At 44.5% G+C, this 25848-nt stretch overlaps 2 protein-coding genes across 14 annotated transcripts in view; one reads left to right on the top strand and one right to left on the bottom strand.

Moving 5' to 3' along the window:
• Positions 1 to 951: 951 nt before the first annotated feature.
• LOC310833659 (speedy protein 1-A-like) lies at positions 952 to 11851 on the bottom strand. Of its 4 annotated transcripts, none has more exons than XM_083716352.1 (8): positions 11761 to 11851; positions 10665 to 10747; positions 7827 to 8089; positions 6661 to 6719; positions 4700 to 4785; positions 3797 to 3968; positions 2318 to 2603; positions 952 to 1179 (listed from the first exon to the last, which is right to left on the bottom strand). In XM_083716352.1, the coding sequence occupies exons 3-8, from the start codon at positions 8044 to 8046 to the stop codon at positions 1106 to 1108; spliced, it is 897 nt and encodes a 298-aa protein (XP_083572478.1). In that variant the 5' UTR covers positions 8047 to 8089; positions 10665 to 10747; positions 11761 to 11851; the 3' UTR covers positions 952 to 1105. The 4 variants fall into 4 exon arrangements, with proteins under 4 accessions (XP_083572478.1, XP_083572476.1, XP_083572477.1 ...); XM_083716350.1 differs by having other exon boundaries at positions 7827 to 8085; XM_083716351.1 differs by lacking the exon at positions 11761 to 11851 and adding an exon at positions 11650 to 11738 and having other exon boundaries at positions 7827 to 8085.
• A 1617-nt stretch (positions 11852 to 13468) lies between these two features.
• Positions 13469 to 25848, top strand: part of SYVN1 (synoviolin 1) — a 28278-nt gene continuing 15898 nt past the window's right edge. For 3 of the 10 annotated variants that reach the window (XM_083716284.1, XM_083716280.1, XM_083716286.1), the window contains exons 1-5: positions 14272 to 14382; positions 20917 to 21072; positions 22118 to 22210; positions 23307 to 23459; positions 24900 to 24948. In XM_083716284.1, the coding sequence (XP_083572410.1) occupies positions 20941 to 21072; positions 22118 to 22210; positions 23307 to 23459; positions 24900 to 24948 (427 nt within the window). In that variant the 5' untranslated portion in view covers positions 14272 to 14382; positions 20917 to 20940. The other 7 variants (XM_083716287.1, XM_083716283.1, XM_083716285.1 and 4 more) reach the window with 7 other exon arrangements.

Here is a 25848-nt window from a genome sequence, read left to right as displayed (position 1 = left end):
AGCCTGTTCCAAGGAAACCAAACCCTGGGTATGGCGTCTGGAACCCCCTGCAATCTCACACCACTCAGCATGCTACCCCAATACAGTACATTATCTATCTAAATTACACAGTACCTTTTTTATAAAAAAAAGGCGTGGGAACCAAATGTTTATAATAAAAATTATTTCGGCAGAACTGGTAACTTAAATAAGTCAAGCCATGAAAGGGGGCAGGGGTACAAAGAGAAGAATAAACTAAGTAGGTCACCCTTGACCACTCCATTCCTTGCTAGCAAAAGGCAAGGATGTAAACCTTCAAAAAGTCATTTCTAATGGCTCACAATTGGTAAAATTGCCATTAAATGTTCCAGATATTAAATTGCGGCCTTTTCTCCCAGACATCTTTATGAAGAGTCTGCTCAGCTGGAATGGGTAAACTCTAGGTTAAAACTACTGGAATGCATTATACGTGGGGCTGCCTTTGAACACAATTCAGAAACTTCTGCTGGTGCAGAATTCAGTGGCAAGGTTGCTTACCAGGGCAAGATGGTCTGAGCACGTTACATCAGTCCTGGCCCAAGTACTCTGGGCCCAATCCACAGTGCTGGTTTTGACATATAAAGCCTTAAATGGCTCACGACCCCAACACCTCAAGGACCACCTCTCCTCACATGAACTGACCTGGACAATGCGATCATCATCTGAGAGTCTTCTTGTGTCCTCTCCCCAGGGAAGCTCTCCTGACACCTCATGACATATTTTTAGGTGCCAGGAGAAAATGTTCCTCAATAACCAGATGTTTGGCTGATTAAACAATCTATGGCCTTTTAAATGTGTTTTTGGGAAGGGGCTTTATTGGTTTTTGTTATGTATTAGGTGTCCTTATTTTGTATTTTTATGTTGTAAACTGCCCTGTGGTCTTCAGATGAAGGGTGGTATATAAATCTAAATAAATAATAATAATACAAGTCATACTGAATAGCTTTTTTTAATACACAAGCAGACATTGCTGTGTACTTATGAACGTGAAGATAAAGTGCTTAATAAATAGATCACCGCAGATGTAGAGTAAGAACATCCAAATAACGCCACTCCAAGGAGAAAAATATTGCAGAGAGGGTTGTCTTCAGCCTTCGGACGCTATCAGATGTTGGCAGTCTTTGGGTGTTCCTTCTGCCTCCATCACAGGTTCCTGTAGGCCTGCCCAAAAAAAGATTCAGACTGAAACTATGACTTTGGGAGTTTAGCAGTTATATTTTAGAAATATTGATTAGAAAGTTACGAATCCCTTAAGGACAGAAGCCTTCTGTCAGGGGTAGGGGCAGACTGCAGAGCCCATAGAATAAAGCAAGCTATAAATCAAGTGCTTTAAAAGGGTTCACAAAGTTATTAAATCCCCATTTGAAGGGACAGCCATCTTCCCAACAACACTACGTCAGCCAATCCACACTAAATTCTGGTGCCGTACAGAGTGCATGTACACTGAGCAGAGTGCTGAGCATATCAGCAATTCCAGATTACTGCTGTGTGCGAATGTTGCAAGATAACCCCCTAAGAGAAACATTCTTTCCTTACTCCCAGTTGGTAGTTGGGCCTGAACGGAAGTAAACAATAATAATAATAATCTAACAAGTCTGTAAGTGTGCATATTTTCACTGTTTAACACACTAATTCTTTAATAACAGGAGGCAGGGGAGAGAGATTTGCCAACAGGACACAACCAGGGTGCTCATTTACCAAGCAGTAACTTGCCACAGTGGGGTATGCATTCACTCTTAACTGAAGGTACTAGTGATCAGCTCACCACATGTTGGGAGAATTTTGCCACACCTGCACCTGGATGTCTGGGAAAACAGGGGTGTGGTTAAACTTTCTTTAGCACCCGATGAGAAAAACCAGCTCAGGAGCAGCTGCAACTCAAAAGCTGTTCCAATACATTTTCAGCGGTAAACGTGTCTTAAAGCAGCCTCCCCCCAAGGTGGGTGTTTTGGATTACAATTCCTGCACTTGCTGGGGTTGATGGGTGTTGGTGAAGGCTGCTTTAAGGCTCTACTACGCATGTCCTTTGGGCCTGGGACAGTTGGAAGGTACCAAATCTACAAGCCTTTTGTCAAACCCACATTGTAAACAGAGGAAGTTGCACCATCTTTCTGTAATCTTATCAGACTCATGGCTTTCTATGAATTTAATATTTGCTGTTTCAGATTCAAATCTCACACTGCACCCCACAACCGCAAGGGAAGAGGGGAACAATTTGACAACACTTTCCCAAGCAGGAATGAATGCCATATATTAAGAGACTCCAAAAAGCTGAAAGCTGGGCACCGTTAGTACTTACTCTGCATGCTGTAGTCAGTCATCAGCAAAGGGAAGCCACTCAAACTCTGCTTCGGTGCTGTGGAGGGCAGCAAGTCACTGGCAGGAATACTGCTAGCAAGAGGTGTCATTATTCCAGCATCTTCTTTTTCCAGATCAAACACACAGAGAAGGCAGACTGGGGGCGTAACGCCAGGCCCTCTAGGGAATAAGTCTTCTTCATTTTTCAGGTAACTCCTCAGCGCCCCACTGTGGTGAATGGCTCGTTCACGGGACCAGACCCAGTGTGTGGGCTCCTTTAACATTATCTAGGAAAAAAAAGGAAGCCTGAATTATCCCAAAAAATAACTATGTTCGGAAAACTTTGGGGAAAGGGAACCGAACATTTTGTGCCACATAACCTGCCATATAGCATAGAGTCAAATCTCTGGTCCATTTAACTCAGTATGGCCAGTGAGAGGGTGTGGCCTGGAGGGTCAAATTCAGTCCTCAAAGCTGAGGTCATCGCTAATTGTTTTGTTCTTACAAGCAGGGCTTTTTTCCCCAGGGGAAACTCGCTGGAACTCAGTTCTGGCACCTCAGGTGGGTACCATTGCCATTCTAAGAGAAAGAGGGAGGCGTTCATGGTGAGTTCTGGCACCACTTTTTTCTAAAAATATAACACTGCTTAGAAGTATTGTCTACATGCACACACTGCTGCCCATACCTTCATTTCTGAAGACCTATTAACATGATCACCAGAAAAGGACATTAGCCTGATGCTTTTTTGGTGGTCATCCTGCAATTGTGGAATAATGTTCCATACAATGTTAGGCATGGCTTATGCCTGGATAGTTTTATACAGACTTTATTAGCAAGTTGTTGTTTTTTTTGTCTTAACTGCAGAGCCTAATTGCAGCTAGGGATCTGATTGTAGCTGCATACCCATTACAACTTTAAAGCACTTTTTTAAAAAGTCTGGGCATTGTAGTTTACCCCCATGGAGCTACAATTCTCAGCAAACTAGAGTGCCCACAATTATATGAGGAGAAAGTTCATTCTCTGAATGTGCTTTAAAGGTAGCGTGTATACACAGCCTATGTCGCCAGGTCATGGTAAATGCATTATGCTGCAATTTTGATGTTTGATTGTTACTTTTAATTATATGAGATTCTTTATACTGAGTTGTTTTAAAATCTTCTTGTTGTATTTCATGGGAACTGCCTTGGGGAGAATTTTGTTCTTGAAAAGTGGTACAGAAGTTTGCTAAATTAAATAAAAATACAGGAGACTTTCCCATTCATACCTGAAATGCCAAGGACTGAACCTTGAGACTTTTGAATTTCCTTCAGCCATATCGTTTCTCCCCCCCCCCCCCATCCCAAGGAAACAAATTCCAGTAGATCCCCCAGCAGGATGAGAGGATTATTCTGCTCTCCCTGCCACCACTAGTGCACCCAGCTTAATTTATCTTAACACACCAAAGGCAAGAACACGGCAAGTCAAGCGATCTGCAGCTAACCTCGTCACAGCAGCGTCTGCTAACAAATGCTCTGTACTTCATTTTGGCCCAAAAGCCATCCCGCATTTTCAGGAACTGTGGGAAAAGCTTCCTCCAGTTCTCACCAAGTGCCCAGGGGAAGATCTCATATTTGTAGTCCTCTGTGTCTTCTTCCATGTCATTTGCTAGGTACCTGTAATTAGGAAAAAGTGGTGTGGGGGACAGTGGAAAGCCTCCAGAATTCCTTCACAAAGCAATGGGTGGTCTTCAAGCAGCAGAAGGAGTTCATCAGAGAAGTTATGTTCCAGCTTATAATAAAGGTTCAAAAACTAAGGGGTCAAAAGAGTAGGAGGAACCCTGAAGTTGCCCCTCAACAATTAGCACCTGTATAACAGGTTAAGATTGCATTCTTGGGGCCTAGATGCACATGACACCAATTGGGCTGCCCCTGATCATGTTCTTCAACAACCTCATTTGCAAATAAAAAAGAAAAAAAATCACCTGCCATCATCACCTTTAGGAAAAACAAAAGGTCTACTTGCTTACAACAGGAGTTTTCTCTAAACCTATTTGCATTTTGGGGACAGGTGATTTTTGCTGCAATTGAACTGATGGAATTTGGGTGAGGAGGAAAGTTTAGCTCCCCTCTCCCCATTGTTACAGTTTCCAGTTAGAAACAGGGGTCCTCTGCACCTGTAACTAAATTGTGACTGGGAGAAACGCAATTAGTTTCACATGTTGTTAACTTACAGTGAGCTAATATAGTAACCTTTCCCCCCACATTGTAAGAGTTGTTCTGCTGCACTAATAAATATGATGAATAGCGAGTATTTGGTGACATGGACTAAACTCCTAGCCTAATAAACATTACAGGTCACCTCCCCACATGACCGAACCAATAGAAGAGCACCAAAATAAACTTACAGAGCTATGAAGAGATTAGTCCGTGTGTATTCCTCCGTATGCAGGCCAGCACGTTTGAAGTACATCATAGTCATAGCTATAAGATACTGAATAAGACAGCTTAGCTTTAATAAAATCTATAGTAGACCACAATAATTTAAGAGATGTGAAAGGAAGGCAAAAGCATTAAGAGGGTAGAAAAGTCAGCTACAAGACATTCCTCAAACAAGAAGCAAAGAATCAACATTATGCCCTGCTTTGTTGGTTGGTTACTACACAGGAAGGTTTTATCCAGAGTTCAGTCAGAGGTTTGTGGTGGTTGTTTTTTCACTTTACCAATCTTGATTGCAAATGGGCCTATCACTGTGATACTGTCTGAATGAAATTTAACTCCTGAGTTAAAAAGCAGTTCTTTGTGTCCCACAACCTGGTATCCACTAGATGCTTTTGACAACTTCCATCAGCCCCAGCTTGCCATGATTGGTTGGTACTAATAGGAATTGCAGTTGAAAACACCTGGAGGCACCAGGTTTTTGGGGGGCGGGCAGGGAGGCTACAGATAGTGAAGCGGGCAGTTTTGAAAATGGATTATATTTATTTATTGAATTCCTATATCCCACCCTTTAGCATCAAAACAATATCAGGGTAGATGACTTACTAAAACACAGATAAGCTAATCAGATTAAAAAACAAAACAAAAAAACTACCATTACAGTCTACAATTAAACATGTAAATTGTTCCATCTGTCACACCATTAAAATGGTTGTTACTACTACTACTACTACTAATGTGTAAGTCATATGGAAAAGATGTGTCTTCTGCTGGCAGCAAAAATTAAATAGTGATGACACTTGCATGACTTTGGGGTTGAGGGAGGCTGTTCTGCACCCAGGGCACCACCCCAACGAAGGCTCTATTCTGAAACCCCAAATTATGTTTGGCAATGGTACAAGCACAAGAAAATCTGTGGTGGGCCTCAAATAGTAAGCAGGTGTGCTCCTTCAAAAGGCTAGGCCCAAAGCCATTTAAATCTTTGTAAGTCAAAGCCAGCAGCTTGACTTAGGTTTAGTAGTCAATGGGCAGCCACTGCAGATTTTTAAGGACCAGTATTGCACAGCTGCACTAGTCAATACCTTGGGGTCTGCAATTCTCACTAGGTGAAATCTTTAAATTGTTTTTTCAGGCATCCCCATGTACAGAACTAAATGGGAGGTTATTGGGGCATGGACACCTGTGGCTAGGCTCTCTCTATCCAGGAACAGCTGTAGCAACCTGCCACCAAAGCCACATGAGTCTCTAGAAATTGTAGTGTCAAGGAGTACGTGCAGACTATGCACCCAATGTATCTGGGGGAACTGCAAGCCCGTTCAGAGTAGCCTGCTCACCTATTTTCTGGACCTGGGAAGCACCAATCACCTCAAAATTTTTGGGAATTCAGCTTCAGTTTATTGGTCTTCATCCAGCCTGTCACTGTCTCAAGACACTGATTAAGTACCTGTACAGCTTCTCCAAATTCAGACAGTACAAAGACAGACAGAGCTGGGCATCAGCATACAGATGATGCCTTGCCTCCCAAATCACTGTTCCCAATGGGTTAATATGCATGTTAAAAAGTATGAGATATGAGAGTTGCTTTTGGTGGAAACTGGGATGCAAGCCATGTGGAGCTGATTGCTTGAATATTTGTTTCAGAGGTGAGTAGATCTGCTGCCTGCTGTATGGCAGCTCATTTACTTCCACTACACTCCTGCTTGAATATATGTAAATAAAGCAATTACTACAAAAATGCTATTAACTTAACAGTGTTCTTCTAGTAACTGCATTGATTGCTCCCCTCCAGCACTCTCACTGAAAGAAGCAAACCAGAAATGTTGTCGTGAAATTTCCCTCTTTGCTTTGGCATTCATATAATTAAAAAATTGAATGCCATGCTGTAATACTGAAAGTGTAGGGTGGAGGACTTGGGGGGGGGGGAACCTACCTTATCTGAGATCCTGTAGCATGTATCCATTGAAAGGAATTCTTGTATCAAACTATCCTCTGATGAGAAAAGAAAGCAAAACATGTTTTAATTCATACCATTATTTGTGGGCTAGCTAAAGCTTTTATAACCAACTGCCTCATGCAGCTTCAATGTATATTTATGGTACCTGAGAAGCACTGTTTATTGTTACATTCAACCAAGCAGCCATTCTGAGCAATCCACTTTCCAAGCTTAACTACATTATAGACTAAAAGTAGAGAGTTTTCATCTTGCTGAGAACTGAATCAAAAGGAGAATGAAGCTCATGTACAGTACAATTTGTAGGAGTCTTTGGGAAGTTTTGGGGGGAAAGCTGATGGTATTTTCCCTATTGGCTGCATTTGCACATTAACAGAAAGCTATGGTTTTGTTTAAGCATGGTTTGTTGAACAAACCATGAGCTCTCTTGCACAGATAAGCATGCTGCAAACTGATTCTCCAATGCTTTTTTTGTTTTCCATCTGCCCTGGCTTTTTATCTTTGTAGCTTGGGGTGGGATGGCTGAGCCATAACATCTGATTTCAGACATAACACCAAACCAAAGTTAAAACAACCAGGGTTTCTCAGCACAGTGTGACACCAGAAGACAAACAATGGGGTGCCTCCAGACTTCCAGTATTTTGTGTAAGGGATTTTCAAGGGAATACCCAGAAATGTTAGGTTTACACAATTAAAGTGGACTAAAGAACTCCATCACCCTAGTACAACAAATCGCCTTTTAAAAAGAGAATGATTTTTTTGCAGTTAGGAAAGTGAGAGAGAAACATATTGAGGCAAGCAAATAATTAACAAGATGTATAAACACAAGCAAATCAGGATGAATGTTCAGTAAAGAGTAGATAGAATTTAACCTCATTGTAAAAGCTTTGTGCAAATAAATTGGTATGCATGTCCAAGCAGCAGCTCACCTGGAAGAGTCCATGGTTAGCCTGCTGAGAGACAGTCAAACGCACACCATTTTGCCTAAACAAGTAATGACTTAGCATTATCTGCAAATCAGGCTATTGACTAAGAACTGGGCGACATTTTTACTATACCCATTTAAAATTTGGCAGAGCTGCTAGGGACGAGAAAGTCTGCATGGTACCAATCTCTGGACAGGACTGTGGGGTCAGGTATCTCACCCAGGAGATTGAAGAAGGCCTCTTGTTCTTCTCTGTGTAGAAGCAAAGGTGGTTGCTGTGAAGTTTTCAAGGCTGCTGTGGTATTCTCTCTCTCAGGCCCCTGTGCATCACTGCTGAGTACCCCAACACCATGTGTGACACGCTGTCGTCGTCTTGTGCTCCCTGGCTTCACCCCTGTGGTGACCTCAGGAGGGACACAAGTGCTCTGGTTGTCCCGCATTTTCGTCTCAAGTTGGAACAACAGAGGCTCAAAAAGAACCTTTCTGTGGAGGAAATAGTTTGGATTCCAAGTTACCAATGAACGTAAAATGCTATCTTCCCTCCACTAAGAATCTGGGACAATTTTGCATTATAGGACATGTTAAAAGGAAAAAAAAAACCTGCTTCCTTTCCCTTATGGGGTATTCTGGAGCCCGTATAGAGTCCTTAAGTGGGTTCCCTCTCGGTAAGAGAAAATAACAGAGGCCAACCAGGGTATATTGGGAAGCAAAGCCTGATCTTTATTGCAAAGAAATAAACCGTTGCAACAGGGTCCCCACTCACCATACGCAGGAAGAACCCAGAACAATGGTGTGCAAGCCCTTATATAGACTTTTGAAATTGCCCACAAAACATCATACATACATCACAGAAGGAGGCTGTCTGCCAAGATATCTGATAATGGTCACTGATTGCATTACCTGGGCAGCCTGGCCATTCTTTTGTGATGGTAAATACTTTAGTTCCTGAATCCAGGTCACAGGCTCACCCTATTCATACATAAATATGTCCTTAAGACAGGATTTGTAAGCAAAAAGATAATGGGAAGGCTTTCCCCCACTTGCCTCCCTTACTGCAGGGGATATATTTAAGGTCAATTTGGGAGAGGAGGGCTTCAGGATTGCTCTCTTGTACTATTTATACTTATGTATGTGTTTGCCTTGTACATTTATGAACATTTATTTAATATTTGAGACCTTAGAATTCTCATAATAGGCACGAGGACTGAAAATCTTCTCAGATGGGATGGCACACACCCTTTTCTGTATAAACGTTATACAAGTCGTAAATTCCTGTTAAAAGCTTGCAAATAGTTCAAGAGAACTGGAAAAACCAGAGGCTGAAGAGGACATGTGTTCCCATTTTGGCTGTCTCCCCAATGCTTTGGGCTGAGAATACACATACAAGCAAGAACTAGGAAGATTTAAGTCATTAAAACACAGTTGCTAATTCCCTGAGATACTAGCAGGTTGTATCACAGAAAAGGCTGTTATTTATTTATTTATTTCAAAGTACGGTAAATCATTTCCCAAAATTGCATCCCAAAACAATTTACAGTATTTCATACATTAGAAGTACCCTGTGCAACTTTTTCCAATGCAAGCTTTGAGCCCAGTTTTTATCACTCCTGGAGTTTAGACCACACATGTGACATGGGCACTAGGAATTGTAGCTCTGTAAGGGGTAAACTACAGTTCCAGGGTTCTTTGGAAGAAGCTATGTGCTTTCTGCTCAGCCATGGTCTGCAGCACAGGGCAGAAGCAACTGCTGCCAGCCACACTCTATTCTGTCTAAAGTAACACTCCTGCTTATATCACCCACATTCCCAGAGGTTTAACCTGAGCCCCAGCTAGTGGGCCAACATATGCACTCAATTCTGGAATTTATTATGAATACAGGGACTCAAGGACTCAGCACCATTTCGATATTGGGAGTAAGGTAAAGGTAAAGGTACCCCTGCCCGTACGGGCCAGTCTTGCCAGACTCTGGGGTTGTGCGCCCATCTCACTCAAGAGGCCAGGGGCCAGCGCTGTCCGAAGACACTTCCGGGTCACGTGGCCAGCGTGACATCGCTGCTCTGGCGAGCCAGAGCTGCACACGGAAACGCCGTTTACCTTCCCGCTAGTAAGCGGTCCCTATTTATCTACTTGCACCCGAGGGTGCTTTCGAACTGCTAGGTTGGCAGGCGCTGGGACCGAGCAACGGGAGCGCACCCCGCCGCGGGGATTCGAACCGCCAACCTTTCGATCGGCAAGCCCTAGGCGCTGAGGCTTTTACCCACAGCGCCACCCGCGTCCCTTGTGATATTGGGAGTAGTGATTAGTAAATCAACCCTATCTGGTTCAGCTCCATCAAAATGGAGGAAGCAAAATCCAATGATGTACCTAGCCCATGACCTAACGTACCTCACTGCACTGGACAAGGCAATATTTAGAAGTTGGCAGCAGCAGTGCTGCTGGGCCACAGGCATACATAGAAGCCACTGTGTCCAACTTAGTGCACAGGTTCTAGATCCGGAGGATAACCAGTTACCTAGTTGCCTAAAGTAATCTTCATACATACTCAAGAGGTACTCCTGTTGCTACTACCACCAAATGTTTCTGGAAGGGCACTCCAGATTTACAAGTAATTAGGAAGAGAGGAAGCTCAGGATTTAATCTCTGACTGCACCAAACCTTTTAGTAACACCTGTAGGTGCTGCAGCATCCAGGTTACCAGACTTCCTGCATGACACACACTGTTTATTATGTTTTTAAGGGGCTTGAAGGCTTTCTTTAGCTGTAACAGACTGGCATGGCTATCCTGCTAGAATTACTTCTTATCCATCAATTACCCCCCACTTTGTGAGAGGGATAAACAAGCCATATTGCCAATGGCAGGGAGAGAAAAAAATAGCACCGCTTCTTAAAAATGTGTGACCAACAAATTATTGAATTCCATTGGGACTATTATTGGTGGGGAAACCCAGATTTCAACCACTTTCATCACATTTTCTTTCCATTTGAAGATGGGGTAAGTGGAGAGAGAGAAAAAGAAAGGCAATATTGCAAAACAAAAATCAAAATCCTCCCAGATTACCATTGTTATGTTCTTTCACTGAAGTCTGTCACACAGGTGATTGGAGTTTCCCCAAGTACTTTCTTAAGAGGAGCAAACAAGACCTACCGATAAAAAACAGGTAGCATACATTGGTGCTGAAGAAAACTATAGAGCCCTAATTTCTGATGGGTCAAGTACTGGCGCATCTAACCTACTGATTTGAAACAGTGAAGAAGCACTTCATTCTTGTAAGCTTTGAATCAGCCACAAATTTAAGTAATGGGCTTAAAATTTATAAAGGTGCGCCACCCAAAATTAAATGGGTGGCAAAGTCTATTAGTAGGGAAGCAAGGATTTTGCTGAACTCGTTAAAATATAAATATATTGTGATTAAAAACTGGGGGAATCAAAGGAATAGTAAATAGTTCAGAGCAATACAAACACATATATCTAGCATTTCCAAATGTTAAAAAATTCAAGCAGACTCTAGTCCGCAAACCATTAAAAAATGGTTAGGCCTTCAAGATACCACAAGCCTATCTGCTGTTTTTGCAGCAAGAGACTAACACAGCTTCCTATGGGAATACATTATCCTGCTACACACAATTATATTACACATTTTGAACTGCAGATTGGAGTGAGCAGCTCCTTCACTACCTCCATTTTCCTCTCCCCACCCAAATCCTTCCTTTAGCTCAACCTCCTGCCCAAAGACAAAATGCCAAGAAATTAAAACTTTTGCTCTCTATTCTGTGGACCTTTTAAGTTTGTCCCCAATTGAAAACAAACCAAAACCAGACATATATGGCCTTTGTAGTGGATTTCCTTCCCACTCTAATTAAGCCAACATGAGCTTCCATGGTTTAATTTTGCGGAGTATTTTACAAACAACCCTGTAAAGAAGCTCGCTTGAGGGGGTGTGTGGCATGTGCCCTCTGGGGGAACTAAAATGCCAAAAAGAGGAGGAATGATCAACTTCTCTTCTGGGGAACCCAAGGGCGAGTTGACTTTGAGGGAAACACACCCAAGAAAAAGAAAGTGGAGATACACCCCCTTCTCTCCAAAAGGCCCCTTCCCTCAGAAAACATTTTCCCGCCTTTTTCTCTGCCTCGCCTCCCTTCCCCCACCCTTGCACCTGAACAGAGCAAACCACCCAGCTCGCAAAAAGCCACAGGTGGGCGGAGCACCACGCTAAACGCCGTTTCACCTCACCCCACCGCTCGCGCGCGGCTTTTTTTATAGGCTCCGCCGGGGATCCTGCTAACCCAATCGCCGCCCGCGGGACGGACGGAGGGAGGAACAAAGGCTATTGAACATCCAGTCCCCGCGTGCCCTTTCGCGAAGCTGTCCGTCAAAGGTTCGAGGCTCCTTGACGGGCAGTAAATCACTTTGCGAGGGTTCTGTGCGCGCGCGCGCGGGGGGGGGCGCTTATTGGCGGGGGGGGGGGTGTTTTGCGAGGCGGATGGAACGCGGCAGGGTTTACTTCTGAGTAAACAGGCATAAATAAGGCTGCGATCTTGCGCCCGCTTGCCTGGGCGTTAGGCCCCACTGAGATCAAACGCCTGCCGCATGCTTCTACATTGCCCTGCAGGACTGCGCTGCGTAACGCGGGTTAATTTGGGGACCTTTCGAGTAGCACAGGTGGTGGCGAACCCTTCCTAGCAATCACTGGGGGCTGCGGCTAATAATGGGGTTGCACTCCTACGTTTTGGTTTTTTAATTAACAAAATTAAAATAAACATATATACCTTTAAAAAAATCGAAAATGTGCATTTTGTAGTGTGTGTGTTTAAATGTTTTTTTAAAAGGTATATGTGTTTATTTTAATTTTGTTAATCAAAACACACACACACACACACACACACACACACATATATATATATATATATATTGCTCAAGGTAGTAAACATGCACTAACTCAGCTACACTGGTAAAGATAAAGCGCTTTATCTGCGTTATAGCACTGTGACACCAGATGGCGATGTGGAGTCCCGTCTTTCGCCAACAGGATGCCCCTGTAGGAAACTTACAACGCGTTTAACTGAATCGCTTCTTTGACGTGTTACCTACTCAGCTGTAGATTGGTAAAGAAAGAGCATTTTATATATGTTTGTGCATTGTAACACAAGGCGACACCAAGATGGTGCTGTGGAGTTCCGTTTTTGCCAATGCGGTTTTCTCGTGTAAAGTTTACAACGCCTTTTTCCTGAAACGCTTCTTCACTGGGTATAGAGATCCAGCCATGGTTTCCAATGCTGTGCCAACACAACAAACCTGTGAGGTAGGCTGGGCAGAGCGCGGCTGACTCAAGCCCGCTCCACCCATTTTATAAAGCAACCCTGTGGAGATAGGTAGGAAGAGAGTGACTGGCTCAAGGCCCCCTCAATTTTCTTCTCTGAAAAAATGTGTAAAGTAGACCAAGCAAAGATCAGCTGCCCTCCTTGCACGTCATAGAACTGCAGAGATCAGAAGGGACCACCAGCAAGTGAGCTATCCCAGGCATACCCACATTATCCTTGCAGTAAACCTCATTCCCTTTGGGTAAGCACCCAGAACCCCCAGGATCTCGCACTGCTCGGAGGTTTGCAACAATATTCACAGACAGACCACCTTCTGAAATACACAAGAGGTTGAGGCAGGCTATTTTCAATTACAGGTAGGTCTTCGAGAGACCCCTGCCTCAAACTTTGGGGAGGCACTGCCTGCCAGTGTAAACAGTACTGTGCCAGATGGGCCAATGGCCTAACTCACTAGATTATTTTGCATGATCATGTTATAACATTGATTGATTGGATCGTTGTACTAATCGCAAAAAGTAGCCCAATTAAAAAGTGACAGAAAATTGCTCTGGAAAGCGCAGGATAGCAACCACTAGCTGGCAAAATTGTACAGCCTTGAACAAAATTGTACAGCCTGGTCTGGAAGCTGCCACTCTCAGCCTAACCTACCTCACAGGACTGTTGTGAGGGTCAAACAGGGTGGAAGTATCACATATATTGCCTTGAGCTCCTTGGTAGCGAGGGATATATGTGTAATGAAATGCACTACAGTAGTTGCAACCTCCTAAAAATGGAGGATCAAAATCAATGAGGAATAGAGTCCAGGTGTTACATTTGTGGCAGAGATTTAACTTGATTACCAACCCCCTCAAAATCATTCATTTTCTCTAATGTTCACACAACAATCTTATGTAGGAGCAGCCTGAGGCAGAAGAATTAAAGCGACGTGGCTAAGGTATGATTTGAACCCATGACTTAAGTTCTAACTACTCCCCCCCCTTTTTCTTAGACCGCCTTCCCGCTTAGCAACGGCTGTTCCATCCCAATTGGCCCCGCTGGGAACATTTATTTGATTGGAGGAGACTCCAGACTTTAGACCAATCACCGGGAGCCACGGGACTCTCTTTCGCCTGTCCGGTGCTGGAGGACAACACCGAGCGGATCTGTTTGGATTGTACCATGTGAAGACTGGAGGGGGGGGAGACTGCGAGGAATTAAAGGACTACCCTCTTCGATATGAACCTCTCTCGAAATACAAGTTTTAATCACTCGACGAGAATGAATCTACGACTCTCCGGTCGGGAGGCTGTGAAACAGAGCGGGGTCGGGGAGAAAGTAGATGACTGAGGAAAGCGTTTGGTAGGTCCCGAGCGGAAGTGAGGTATCAGCTGAGCGTCGGGGCTTCCGGTTAGGCAGAGAAGAGAGGAGTTGGTGCTGGTTGAGGTGGGCGCAGAGGCTTCCGGGGCTGCCGGGATTAGGTGAGTCGTTAGGGTAGCGGGAGAAGGTCGCGGGAGGCTGTCAATAGAGAGTGGAGGGAGGTGGGCCTAGGCCCAGGCAGGGCTGGAAGGCAGCTGTCATGGTTCTCGGACGCAGGCGAGGCCTTCCCCCTCCCCTCCAGCCCTGGCACCAGCCTCCAGGTGAAGCTACGTGGAAGGGCTGCCGTTCAACAGCCTAAACCAGGAACGGGGAGATCTGACCCTGCTGACGTGGCTGGACTCCTGCAGCTGCCACCATCTCTGGCCATTGGTCCTGCTACTAGGGTCTGAAAGGCCACAGCCCCCTCTTCCCCAATCCCTGCTGCTAAGCGTATTCCCAGGCAGTGTTAGAAACTGAGATATGAAAGCTAGGAGCTGAATGGCACCTTAAACCTAGGTTATGGGCGCAACAACGGAATGTCTAGGTGCACTCTTTTTTATTGCAATAATACAAAGCTGGAAATGAGTGAACTGCAGCTAAAATATTACGTTCATTTTTCACGTGCTCTGGTCCTTCCCCTGCCCACCCACCCCTAATATTCTTGAGAGTCTCTTCTCCAGTCTTCAGAGAATAGCACGAAATGGGGAGGCAGAAAAAGTTTCTCCTTTCCTTCCACTCTGCAGTTTTAATCTGAAATCTTAGGCACAGTACTGCACCCAGAGCTCGGAAATTGCTTGCGCTAATGAAAATTCCTGTCACAAAATGCACCTAGAATGATGTGAGTTTCTAACACTGTTCCCAGCATGTGGGAGGACCCCTGATTCACTTCTCTGCCTGAAACCTTGGAGAGCTGCTGCAAAATCCAGACATTACTGAGCTAGATAGTTAGACAGAAGGGCCTGATAAACAGGCAGCTTCCTAGATGCTTCAAGGGGGTGGGCAAGTTAAGGGACACACATAGTAGACAGTTTTAGTTGTGGATGTGGCCTGTTAACTACATAGTCAAGTATGTATTGTACACGTGTACTGCCACATGTGTTGGGGAGAAGTAAGACATGGTGGATTGAATTTGCCTGCTACTGTTTGTTGCAGGTTTCCATTGTAAAACAACAAAGTTCTGTGGTTTATCCTTTCTGCCACCCTCCCCACTGGGTGTGCCCTCTTCCAAGATACTGCCTCCTACCCAAACAGACATTTAGCTGTTTTGGTTTCTTTCCAATGAAGTTTTTTGTTTTGCTGAAATACAGAATGAAATCTTGGAGTTCTTCTGAACATGCTGACAACTTCCCTTTGGTTTCTGCAAAAACTGTAATCTTGCTCACACCAGCTTAGTTTGCTTCAGAAGTAATTGGTGTGACTTTACTTTGCTGTCATTTGCTTATGTAATGTTTAAAACCTTGTGTGTATATAAATGCAGATATAAACCGAAAATAGTGTTTTGATTTAAACTTTTTTTTATACACTCAAGGTGACATACAGCATATGGTAATACTTAATATTTATATATATTCTAGCTGTAAGCTTTACACCAACTTTATAAAGTAAGCCAGTATTAGTATAGGTACACATTGTGGCTGAGATAAAGTGTTTTTGCAAGAACCAATGAGGAGCTTATGGCAGATGTGAAATTTGAACTGAGGACATTTTGATTTGTAACTTGGTCTCTCAGCTGATGAAGTATAGTTGTACCTTGATTGTTGAATGCCTTGCGACTTGAATGTTTTGGCTTCCAAACACCGCAAACCCGGAAGTGAGTGTTCCAGTTTGCTAACGTTCTTTGGAACTCGAACGTCCGATGTGGCTTCCACAGCTTCCGACTGAGTGCAGGAAACTCCTGCAGCCAATTGGAAGCTGAGCCTTAGTTTTCGAAAGTCGAACAGACTTCTGGAACGGATTCCGTTTGAGAACCAAGGTATGACTGTACATCTGTTTTCAGTTGATGTACTTCACTAATATAATCATAAAAACAGTAACAGCAGAAAGGAGAGAGAAACTGAGGCAGGACAAGCAGTAGTGGAATCTGCAGTTGTTTCTGTTTCTTGTATTTCAGTTTAGTTACAGTAGAGTATGGTGACAGAGGAGTCTCCAAAGGTTTCATCGAAAGGTGGGTTTTGAAGTGATGTTTGAAGGAAGTAAGAGAGGTGGCCATGCTGGGATGCAGGGAAAGAGAGAGAGAAAGGGAGAAAGAGACAAGTCATTTGAGGGAGCAAGACACCTTCCGATGGCTGAGGTTGGTGGATCCAGTGGAAGGACAGTTACAGTTGGGATATAAGAGCAGGCAGATTAGGTGGGTAAGGTCTTGGAGGACTTTGAAATTAAGGATGAGAAGCTTGTGCAGAATCTGCAAGTGGACAAGAAGCAAGTGGACTGCTTACCTATTTAAACATTTTTGCTGCATCTATCTATTCTGAAGGTTCAAAATAGCTGATAATCATCCTAAAACAATTAAATGAGATGGACCAATGCAGTCCAGCTAGAAAAAGAAAACTATCTAACATGCACAGACGATAAACAAACACTGACCCCAAAGGCCTTCTTAAATAGCGCAAGTTCCTGCTCTCAGGCTTGCACTAAAAAAAAGCAATACAAAAAAGGAATAGAAAAAAAGAGGCAAGGAAGCAAGCTCAAATTCTTAAAGTTGTACAGTTCTTAATAATAACCATAATGTTGGAATGTAAACAGACTGCTGATAAGCTTTGGTGGGCCTCTGAGAAATAGTATGGCATCTAGACTTTTTTGGAAGTGGCTGCAATGTAAGTGGAATGGCCTTGCAAGGTGGGGCCATGGCCTTCTGGGGCTTAGCTGGGATTTGCCAGCTTCTTATTCCCATCATGGTAAGTAGATAAAGGGAGGCCTGTTGATACTGTCAACCCCAGAGCAAGCAGCCCTTACAGTTCAGTAAGTTCTGAAAGCATCCTGGTGGGTGGGGAGCAGCGCAGTCTGATGAAAACAGCAAGTGGAGGTGGCAGTTCCTCGCTGCAGCTTATCTCCCTCACAGCACAGTTGGAAAAGGAAAATTGATCAAAGGAGGATTTCAATGTTAGGATTCCAAAATAGAATAGTTTCCGGTATGGCAGTGATCTGAGTGCTGGTCTGATTCAGCAGGATGAGTACATATTGGGGTGATCATTATATAGTGTTTATGGGTGCTCAAAACATTTCATGTATATTATCTTTCTGTACGCCTTACAACAACTCTGTATGGTAATTCAATTTTTTAAAATAAAAACACACACAACCCACACTCCAAGGAACAGGGTGATCAGCTGAGACAGTAATCTTGGTCTAGGTGTTCTGTGACAGGAGTGAGATTTATGCTAAGGTCTTCCTAATTCATGCTTTTGGCTGCAATCCTATGCCCATATATTTGGGAATAAGCCCCACTAAACTTGATGGAGTTTATTTCTGAGTAGACAAAAAATCATGAAAGGTGTGGAGAAAACGGGTAGACATTTTTGTCCCTCTCATCATGTTAGAATTTGTTGAGGATTATACAGCAAAGTGGATTGACAAAAGATCCAGACCAGGTGGAAAGTCAAGACCTCATACTCTGCACATATAAACAGTTTGTGGTACTTGTTGCCACAATAGGCAGTGTTGACTTTTTAAAGTGATTAGGCAAATTCTTGAAAGGGAGCAGGCAGTATCTGTCCATGACTTTGATGACTTGATGTTACCTGAGTGAATGAGGATACCTTTGAGTTCTGTATGCTGGGGACAGACATGGGAGGCCTGTTGCCTTCATGCCCTGCTTGTTGGCTGGAGGCATCTGGCGAAACCACCTTGAAACCAGGGTATTGCACCAGGTGAACCCTTGACTGGATGCAATAGGGCTCCTCTTATGTTCTTGATACATGCCTGTGTACTATTGAATATCCTATTCTCTCAGCAAAGATCACTGTCTGAGGTCATTGTTTGTTTGTGTCTACTGCATACATTGAACTTTCTGTGACAGTTCCCTTTGAAAAGCCACAACTTCACAGAAGGAGTCACCAATCAGTTACTGATATCTGTTAAATTGGGTGTGAGTCTAGCACCTGGAGGGCCACAGGTTCCTCCAGGCCTGCTTTAAATATATAACTAACCTGAAGTGGGTGGGGGTTGATATGTATGGGTTGAGTTTCCTTCTTCCAAGAACCATCTTACAGAGATCATTAATTCTGCTTCCAGGCTTGGTCTTCATTTCAAATTGCAGCACAGTATCCTCTCTTGCCTCTGCATCTGAAGGTGCCAACCTTTAAGCTTCCCCTTGCTTCTGTGATGTAAACACAGGTTACCGTAGCTCAGCTACCTTTGCCTCTTGCAATGACCCATAGGGCAAATTACCCCATTGCTACTCCCCAGTCTGCTGGAGGGTAACAAAACTTTGTCTTCAACACAGTTACCAGGTGTGTGAAATGAGAGGGAGGTATTGGTATCTCCTAAGATAATGACGATCATAATAAGACTCTATATACTGGTAGCTCTTGCCTTCCCTCTCTTCAGCCGAATGTTTTCCAACTGGTCAGGCCAGATGACAGGAGAAAGAATGAAGAACACAACAGGTTTTCATTACTTTGTGAAAGGGTGTGAGGGAGAGTTCTCTAGATCAGTGTTTCCCAACCTTGTGCCTCCAGCTGTTTTTGGACTACAATTCCCATCATCCCTTGCCACTGGTCTTGCTAGTCAGGGATGATGGGAGTTGTAGTTCAAAAACAGCTGGAGGCACAAGGTTGGGAAACACTGCTCTAGATTTATGGCAGAAGATAGCCAGAGTGGTGTAATAGCTGGAGTTAACACAGAGCAGGGAGACAGGGGTTCAAATTCTCACACAGCCATCCAGCTCACTCTACTTATGGAGTCAGCAACCACATCTTAGCTTAACTCTCGGGGTTGTTGTGAGATTGGGGAGTGGGGTGTGCGTGTGTGTGTGTGCTGAAAATCTAAGAAAGTGGCACATTTTAATAGGGAAAAAGTTTTGTTTCCAAAAGGCTCATGTTCTAGAATGCGCTAAACCAATCTGCTCCTTTAGGGTTATTCTGTCCCAGATTTCTGATCTTTACTCCAGCAGCTTTTGGTGCTTGGAGCTATTGGGACAGCCACAGTTAGAGATGTGTAACCGCCAGAAAACCTTTATAGTGAGCATTCAACCTGATTTGTTTACAGAGAAATTAGATGACAAGTGTTAATCCTACACTTTCCAGTGCATCCTCCTATCACTTTCCTTAATTCAAATAGTCTGATCTTTTGAGGGAAGGGAGTTTGTTTCACAGGAGGCCTGTGCAATTCAAATGAACTGCTGGACTCTTGTGCAGTGAGTAGGTAAAGTCCTGGCGGGTTGTGCTCTGCATTTTCGGCTTTGAGCACAAAACCACGTCAGATCAAACCTCTGCTTTTCCTTCGATGGGCCGCCTGGTTTATACACATTAAAAATAACTTGCAGGCTTCCAAAGTGAAATTCCATGGTGTCTGCCTTCATGGCTTGCTGTAAATATTTCTGGATCAAGTTTGGTTGCCCGGTTATATTCCAGGCTCTGCTGCTGGAAATATCAGTTGGACTCTTTGGCAAGTAACCGTTTAATCAGCAAATAATCTTCTCCGCAGGTACACCAAAGCCCTTGTAACTAAGCTGCTACATTACAGTGTATGCCATGTCAGTTTTGATCCTGCAAAATTTGTTTCAGCCCCACTTCACAACTGCCGCATTTCTTGGTTAGCATAATTCAGTGCAGGCCTCACGCAGGTGGAGACTATAATGGGACACAGAATTCAGCATGTAAACTAGGGATTCTCCTGCTTGTAGTCCTCCAGGTGGTGTTGGACTGCAGCTCCCACTGCCTCTGACCATTGCCCCATGCTTGTTGGGTTTCCTCATTCCTGATCTATTTTTATTTTTCTGTAGCAAAACCAGGTTTCCAACCCTCATGGCTTCCAAGATAGGAAGCATCTGGGCAGTGTTTGTTAAAGTCATAGAAGTTGGAGGAGACAGTGGGGTGCAGGACTTGGTTTTGGGGAGAGGAGATAGATGTTCCTGTGCTCTGCGTATTAGTGGGTTTGAATCGGTAGTAGAAGCAAAATCCACAACTCGCTTAACCCTGTTACCTTCAGGGTGGGGTTTTCCTGCTGTCAAAGTTAAGAGTTTAATTCCAGCCTTGCACATTCATCCACATGTGTTCCTAGTATGGAAAGCATTTTATAAGCCAGCTAGCCAACCTCATGCCCATGTTGCTAATTGGTGACTCTTTCATATACAGTGGACGCTTGGGTTGCAAACGTGATCCATGCAGGATTCACGTTCGCAACACACGTCTGTGGGTGGTCCGCAACCCGAAAAATCACAACCTGAAGCGGCTGTAACCTGAGGTATGACTGTATAAAAGTGTTTCTGTCCAGTTGTCATGAGGCAGCTCCTGCCAGCCCTAGTGTAGTATGTGTCAGCAGAGGGTTTGGGCACAGTAACAGCATTTCTCATAAGTCATCTGAGAATAGCAACATGGATGCGCCAGGCCGTTACGATGCAAATTTGGTGGCTTGTCCTGTTTTGCCTTATTCACAAGCCAAGGCAAGCAATGGCCCAATCTTTTGTCTTCAACCACTTTTTTTCTCCTCTTACACAGGCTGCTGGGCGCTGGGCTGGGGAGATGTTCCGAACAGCCATCATGATGGCTGCCAGCCTGGCCTTGACCTCTGCAGTGGTGGCACACGCCTATTATCTTAAGCACCAGTTCTACCCGACGGTGGTGTACCTGACGAAATCCAGTCCCAGCATGGCGGTGAGTCTGCCTACCCCAATTGCTGCAGGGAGGTGGGCATAATATCAGGTTTGATCACATGGCTGTGGCTTTAAAGGGTCTCCATTTGAAAAAGGAAAGGTCCTTTGAGGAAAAGTGGAATGAACTGGATACGTTCAGCCCGAGGAGAGAAGGCGGAGAAGACATAAAAAGCACACTCCAGATACCATTGCTGAGTTTAATCTTTGAAGTTTGTAAAGTGGGAGGAATAATCAGTGCATTCAAGGATGCTTAGCCAGCATCTCTTCAAACCCTGGGCCTCTGGCATATGATCATCGTGACTTTCTGAAACCAAACTTTGGGTCATATAATATGTGAACTTGCTCCCTCTGTGCAGTGCACCAGAACCCAGAAAACAATTTCAAAAAGGACCTAAATAACATGAACCATAGTTCAGGTCTAGCTAGCAATCCTGGATCTTTAAGAAGCCACAAGCAACAGTCCTGAGTTTGCGTGGCACGGGAAGCCAAGCTTAGGAGTGGCCTCTGTTTGTTTTTCTTTCTTTGTGCCAGCAGTTGAGGCAGTGCACAACAGCCCAAGGTTATTGCGCCATGTGAATGCTGCCTTGTTCTCTGCTGCTCAATAAATGCAGGACTAGCTCAAAGGGGCTTAAGCTATAAAGGGGTAGATTGTGGTTGAACATTAGGAGAAACTTTGTGGTGAGGAGAGCAGTTTGATATGCAGTTTGTCCCTTTTCCATTATGTGCAGTTTTATTTTTATTTAGATTGTAAGCTTGTGGGGAGGGACTGTCTTGTTTTGATTGTATGTAAGCAGCTCTTGGAGTCCAGCAAAGGCATAGAATATTTGGTTTGGGAGATTAGGAGGAGATGCTGAGGAACCAGAAAGAGATCAAAAGATATTCCCCCACCACAGAGCTCAGCAACATTGTCTATCCTGTTAGCTTCTGAGGGGATGATTGTGGGCAGCAATGAATGACACCTTTAAGTTTTCTTTGGCCTGTACAGGGATATTTCCTAAAAATGATTTCCCACTCTGCAATTTTTTCTCTCCTCCTTGCTATGTCAGGTGCTGTACATTCAAGCTTTTGTCCTGGTGTTCCTGTTAGGCAAATTCATGGGCAAAGTGTTTTTTGGACAGCTCCGAGCAGCGGAAATGGAGGTGAGCCCTGTTGGGTGCATGGTTGTTGTGGACCTTGTGGGAGGGCACACATGAAATGCTTAAACTAAGAGCCAGAAACTCCGCAGTCCCCTTTGCTCAATCGGCATCATCCTGTGATCACAGAGGAGAAAATAGGTTTGGCTCACAATGGGGGATCTGTATCAATAATCTCTAAAGGGTGCTGTAAGCTTGCAGGGAAGGATTTTGGCATCATTTCCTAGAGTTAAGTTGTAAATAACTTGCATTTCTTTACCAGCTAATGTGTCCTGAGTTCCTTGAAGTTTTGGCTGTAGTGGTACAGCAGAGAGGATTTTTGAGTACAATGAGGAGAGAGACGAGATGTTCAGTTACATTGCAATCAAACGTTCTGAATGATAGATCTTTAATTCCTGAGCCTTTGTACATTTTGGTAGCCGGAAGGCCTAGAAACACCATTTTGTTCACATGGAACTGGAGAATTTCAGATCTTTTCCCAAGCTCCTTGCTTCTCTGCCAGCTGGCTAGATTTCTACATGTGATGTTTAACTACAGATCTGCGGGTGTCAGAGCTGTCAGTAAGCCTAGCTGGGGAATCTTTCTCAGCCCGAGGGCTGCATCCCCTCATTAGCAGCCTTCTGGCGGCCACATACTAGTGGAAGGAGCGACCAAAGGTAAAAAGCCCTTTTTATAAGGGAATTTCTAGCCCGCCCATCATCATGCAATCCCAGGGTGGGTTACACTAAAATAAAAACCAATTTATAAAAGCAGATAAAATAAAGGGTCAGAGAGACACAATCTCAATTCTACAGTTGCAGCAGTGTTGGGTTTCACCCCCAAAATGGAGGCATCCAGGCAAGCAAGATATGTTATCACAATTCAAGAGCAATTTTCAGTGAGGCAAAAACACTTGAGGAGGGCATAGAGCAGGCTGCTGAAGGGTGTGACCTCGGGACAGTTGGAAGAGAGGCCCCAGAGGGATGTTTCTGGGCCTGAGGGTTCCCACTTTTACTTTGGAAGCATAGCAAGGAGGGGGCTTCTTCTGGAGACGACTGCATTTGTGGGGGACAGATGGGCCCAGAATTAGAGAGAGCTCCTTAAATCAATCTCTCTCACACAGCATCTGCTTGAGCGGTCATGGTATGCAGTGACCGAGACCTGCCTTGCCTTCACAGTCTTCAGGGATGACTTCAGCCCCCGTTTTGTGGCCCTCTTCACTCTCCTCCTCTTCCTTAAGTGCTTCCACTGGCTGGCTGAGGACCGTGTGGACTTTGTGAGTATGGTGGCCCCAGGGTGCACCACCTGGAGGAAGGGGTAGGGTGGGCAGAAACGGTTCTTGCCCCTCAGACGCACGGTGGCGGTGGGAGAAATAAAATGGTTTCCTGAATTGTTCAAGCAACAGCCCAGTTTGGCGGTTCTTGTATCGTGGCTCAAAAGCAAGGCTGATGTGCATTCCTAGGAACACCTGGGGCTTTGATAGTTTTAGGTATATTACAATTGTACATCTCAAAGTATTTTTCGATCAAAGTATTATACTTTATAATTTATTATTATACAATAATAAAATCACGTAAACATTATTTAAAAACAAATTTAATAGTACAATCATATCATTGGAGCTGCTCAAAATGCCTAGGAGTGGGGGCGGATCACCTATTTGCCTGGTGCCAAAACAGTGACAAAATTGGGTGCCAGGTGGGCCTCCTTGGGAAGAGCATTCCTTTAAAAATGGGGCTACTGCAAAGAAGGCCCCAGTCTCTTGTCCCCACCCTCTGGACTAGAAGCTTATCAGCTTACCTACCACTAGGGTTGGTGAACCACTTCTCAGTTCATGCCAGGCAATGGTGGAGGCCAAAAGGCTTGCATTATCTCTGCATCCAAGAAGGAGAGGGAAGAGAGGAGGACGTCAACTCAAGGCTTGCTGGACCTTGTTCCTGCTGGTGCATGCCACACACTAAGTCAGCCTAGCTCCACCTGGTGCTTTCCAGGTGATTTGGATGTATGCCGGCTGGGTTGATGGGAGTTGTAGTCCAAAACTTCTGGAGGTCACCAGGTTGGCAAAGCTTGCGAATCATGGCTTAGCATGGCATGTGACGCAGTAAGGGTGAAAGGAAGAGCAGCTGTTGCAAATGTGTGATGCCTATCAAAGTAACTCTGCACAGAGGTTTCTGAAGTTGGGCAAAACGGTGGCTTTTTCCTTCCCATCAGCCTCACACACCAACCCAGGCCAAGCTTTTTTAATAGCAGGGTTATTCATATGCATTGGATTCTTGGCACTAGAATCTCTTGCTAACCACCAGTCTTGAGCGGAGATTGGGGGGGATTTGTAAGATTCCAACACTAGTTTTAAGCCAGGGATGGGGAACCTTTGGCCCTCCAGATGCTGTTAGTCTCAACATCCCTGACTGTTGGCTATGTGAGGTGCAGTTGATGACAGGTGCAGTCCCAACAAGATCTGGAGGACCACAAGTTCCCCATTTCTACTTTAAGTGCATCCACCTTCAGACATTTCTTTTCTACAGGGATCCTTGTGAACTCTGGACGTTTGCCCAGAATGCAGAACAGCCATGCTCAGGTTGGAGTGCCAAGATGTGTCGGCAAAGCACATGTTCGATATAGAGGCATACATGAGTTTGGCCAGTCAATAAAAGTTGCTGCTTATCTTGGGTGATAAGACCACTTAATCTTGCTCCTTTCTCCCCTGTCTCTCTAGATGGAGAGGAGCCCAAACATTTCCTGGCTCTTCCATTTTCGCATTGTCTGTAAGTACCTGCCTTCCTTTCAAGGCTTTCCTCTTCCACTGCCCTGCTGCTTCCAGTCCTTTCTCAATGAAAGAGGGACATACCTGCAGCTGCCCCAAATCTAGCCCACTCTCTTGCTTACGGCAAAGGTTGTTGCCCACCCACCTGTGCTGAGTGCAAGTGTAGGATTGGTTGACGATCCAGCTTCCTGAGGAAGAGAGAGAGGAATGAATATGCAATTACTTCAGAGGAAGAATATGGCATTTCCATTGTGTGTGATTTGGCTTAGTTCCAATTTGTTTTGGGGTGGGATAGGGGTGCGTTCCAAAAGCGCCCTGGGAAAAGATGTGGTTTTCTTCCATTAAAGAGGGGAGCATATTGCCCTGAGGTGTTTTGGGAGGCCATGCCAGGCAGGAGGGGCAACAAGAGAGGGCGGGGTTGTTTCAGGGAGCAACAGGCCTTTTGAGGGGGAAGTTGGTGGCGAAACATTGGAATAGAAGAGGAGGGAAATAACTGGCGGGGAGCGAGGCCATAGCAAGCTCTGCGAGAGAAGGGTAGAAAGTTTGTGCTGGATCTGGGAATTGGTGGGAATCAGACATAGGGATTTAAGGCTGACTAGCTGCGGATATCTCCAGGACTTCCAAACAGGCAAATTTGTACAAACCAGACAGCGTAGTTCAGGGCTTGCATTCAGAAATGGGAAGTCATCCCTGGTGTTTTATTCATCTATTTGGTTTTATTTTTAGATGCTTTTATAATGTTCAATAAACAGGGCAGTTTGCACTAAAAACGCCCAAAACAGTTAAAATGCAAATTAGACAGGTCCAGGCAGTCAAATAGGTATGCTTAAAAAGAAAGAATCTAAATTCTTAAGGTGAAGTACCTTAAGGCGGCAGCGGGATGTGGAGGTTGTAGCTGATT

Source organism: Podarcis gaigeae, assembly GCF_964106915.1.
Source record: "Podarcis gaigeae genome assembly, chromosome: 16".
Classification (NCBI taxonomy): domain Eukaryota; kingdom Metazoa; phylum Chordata; class Lepidosauria; order Squamata; family Lacertidae; genus Podarcis; species Podarcis gaigeae.
Note: the sequence above shows the minus strand (reverse complement) of the source record. Positions and strands in the feature narration are given on the sequence as shown.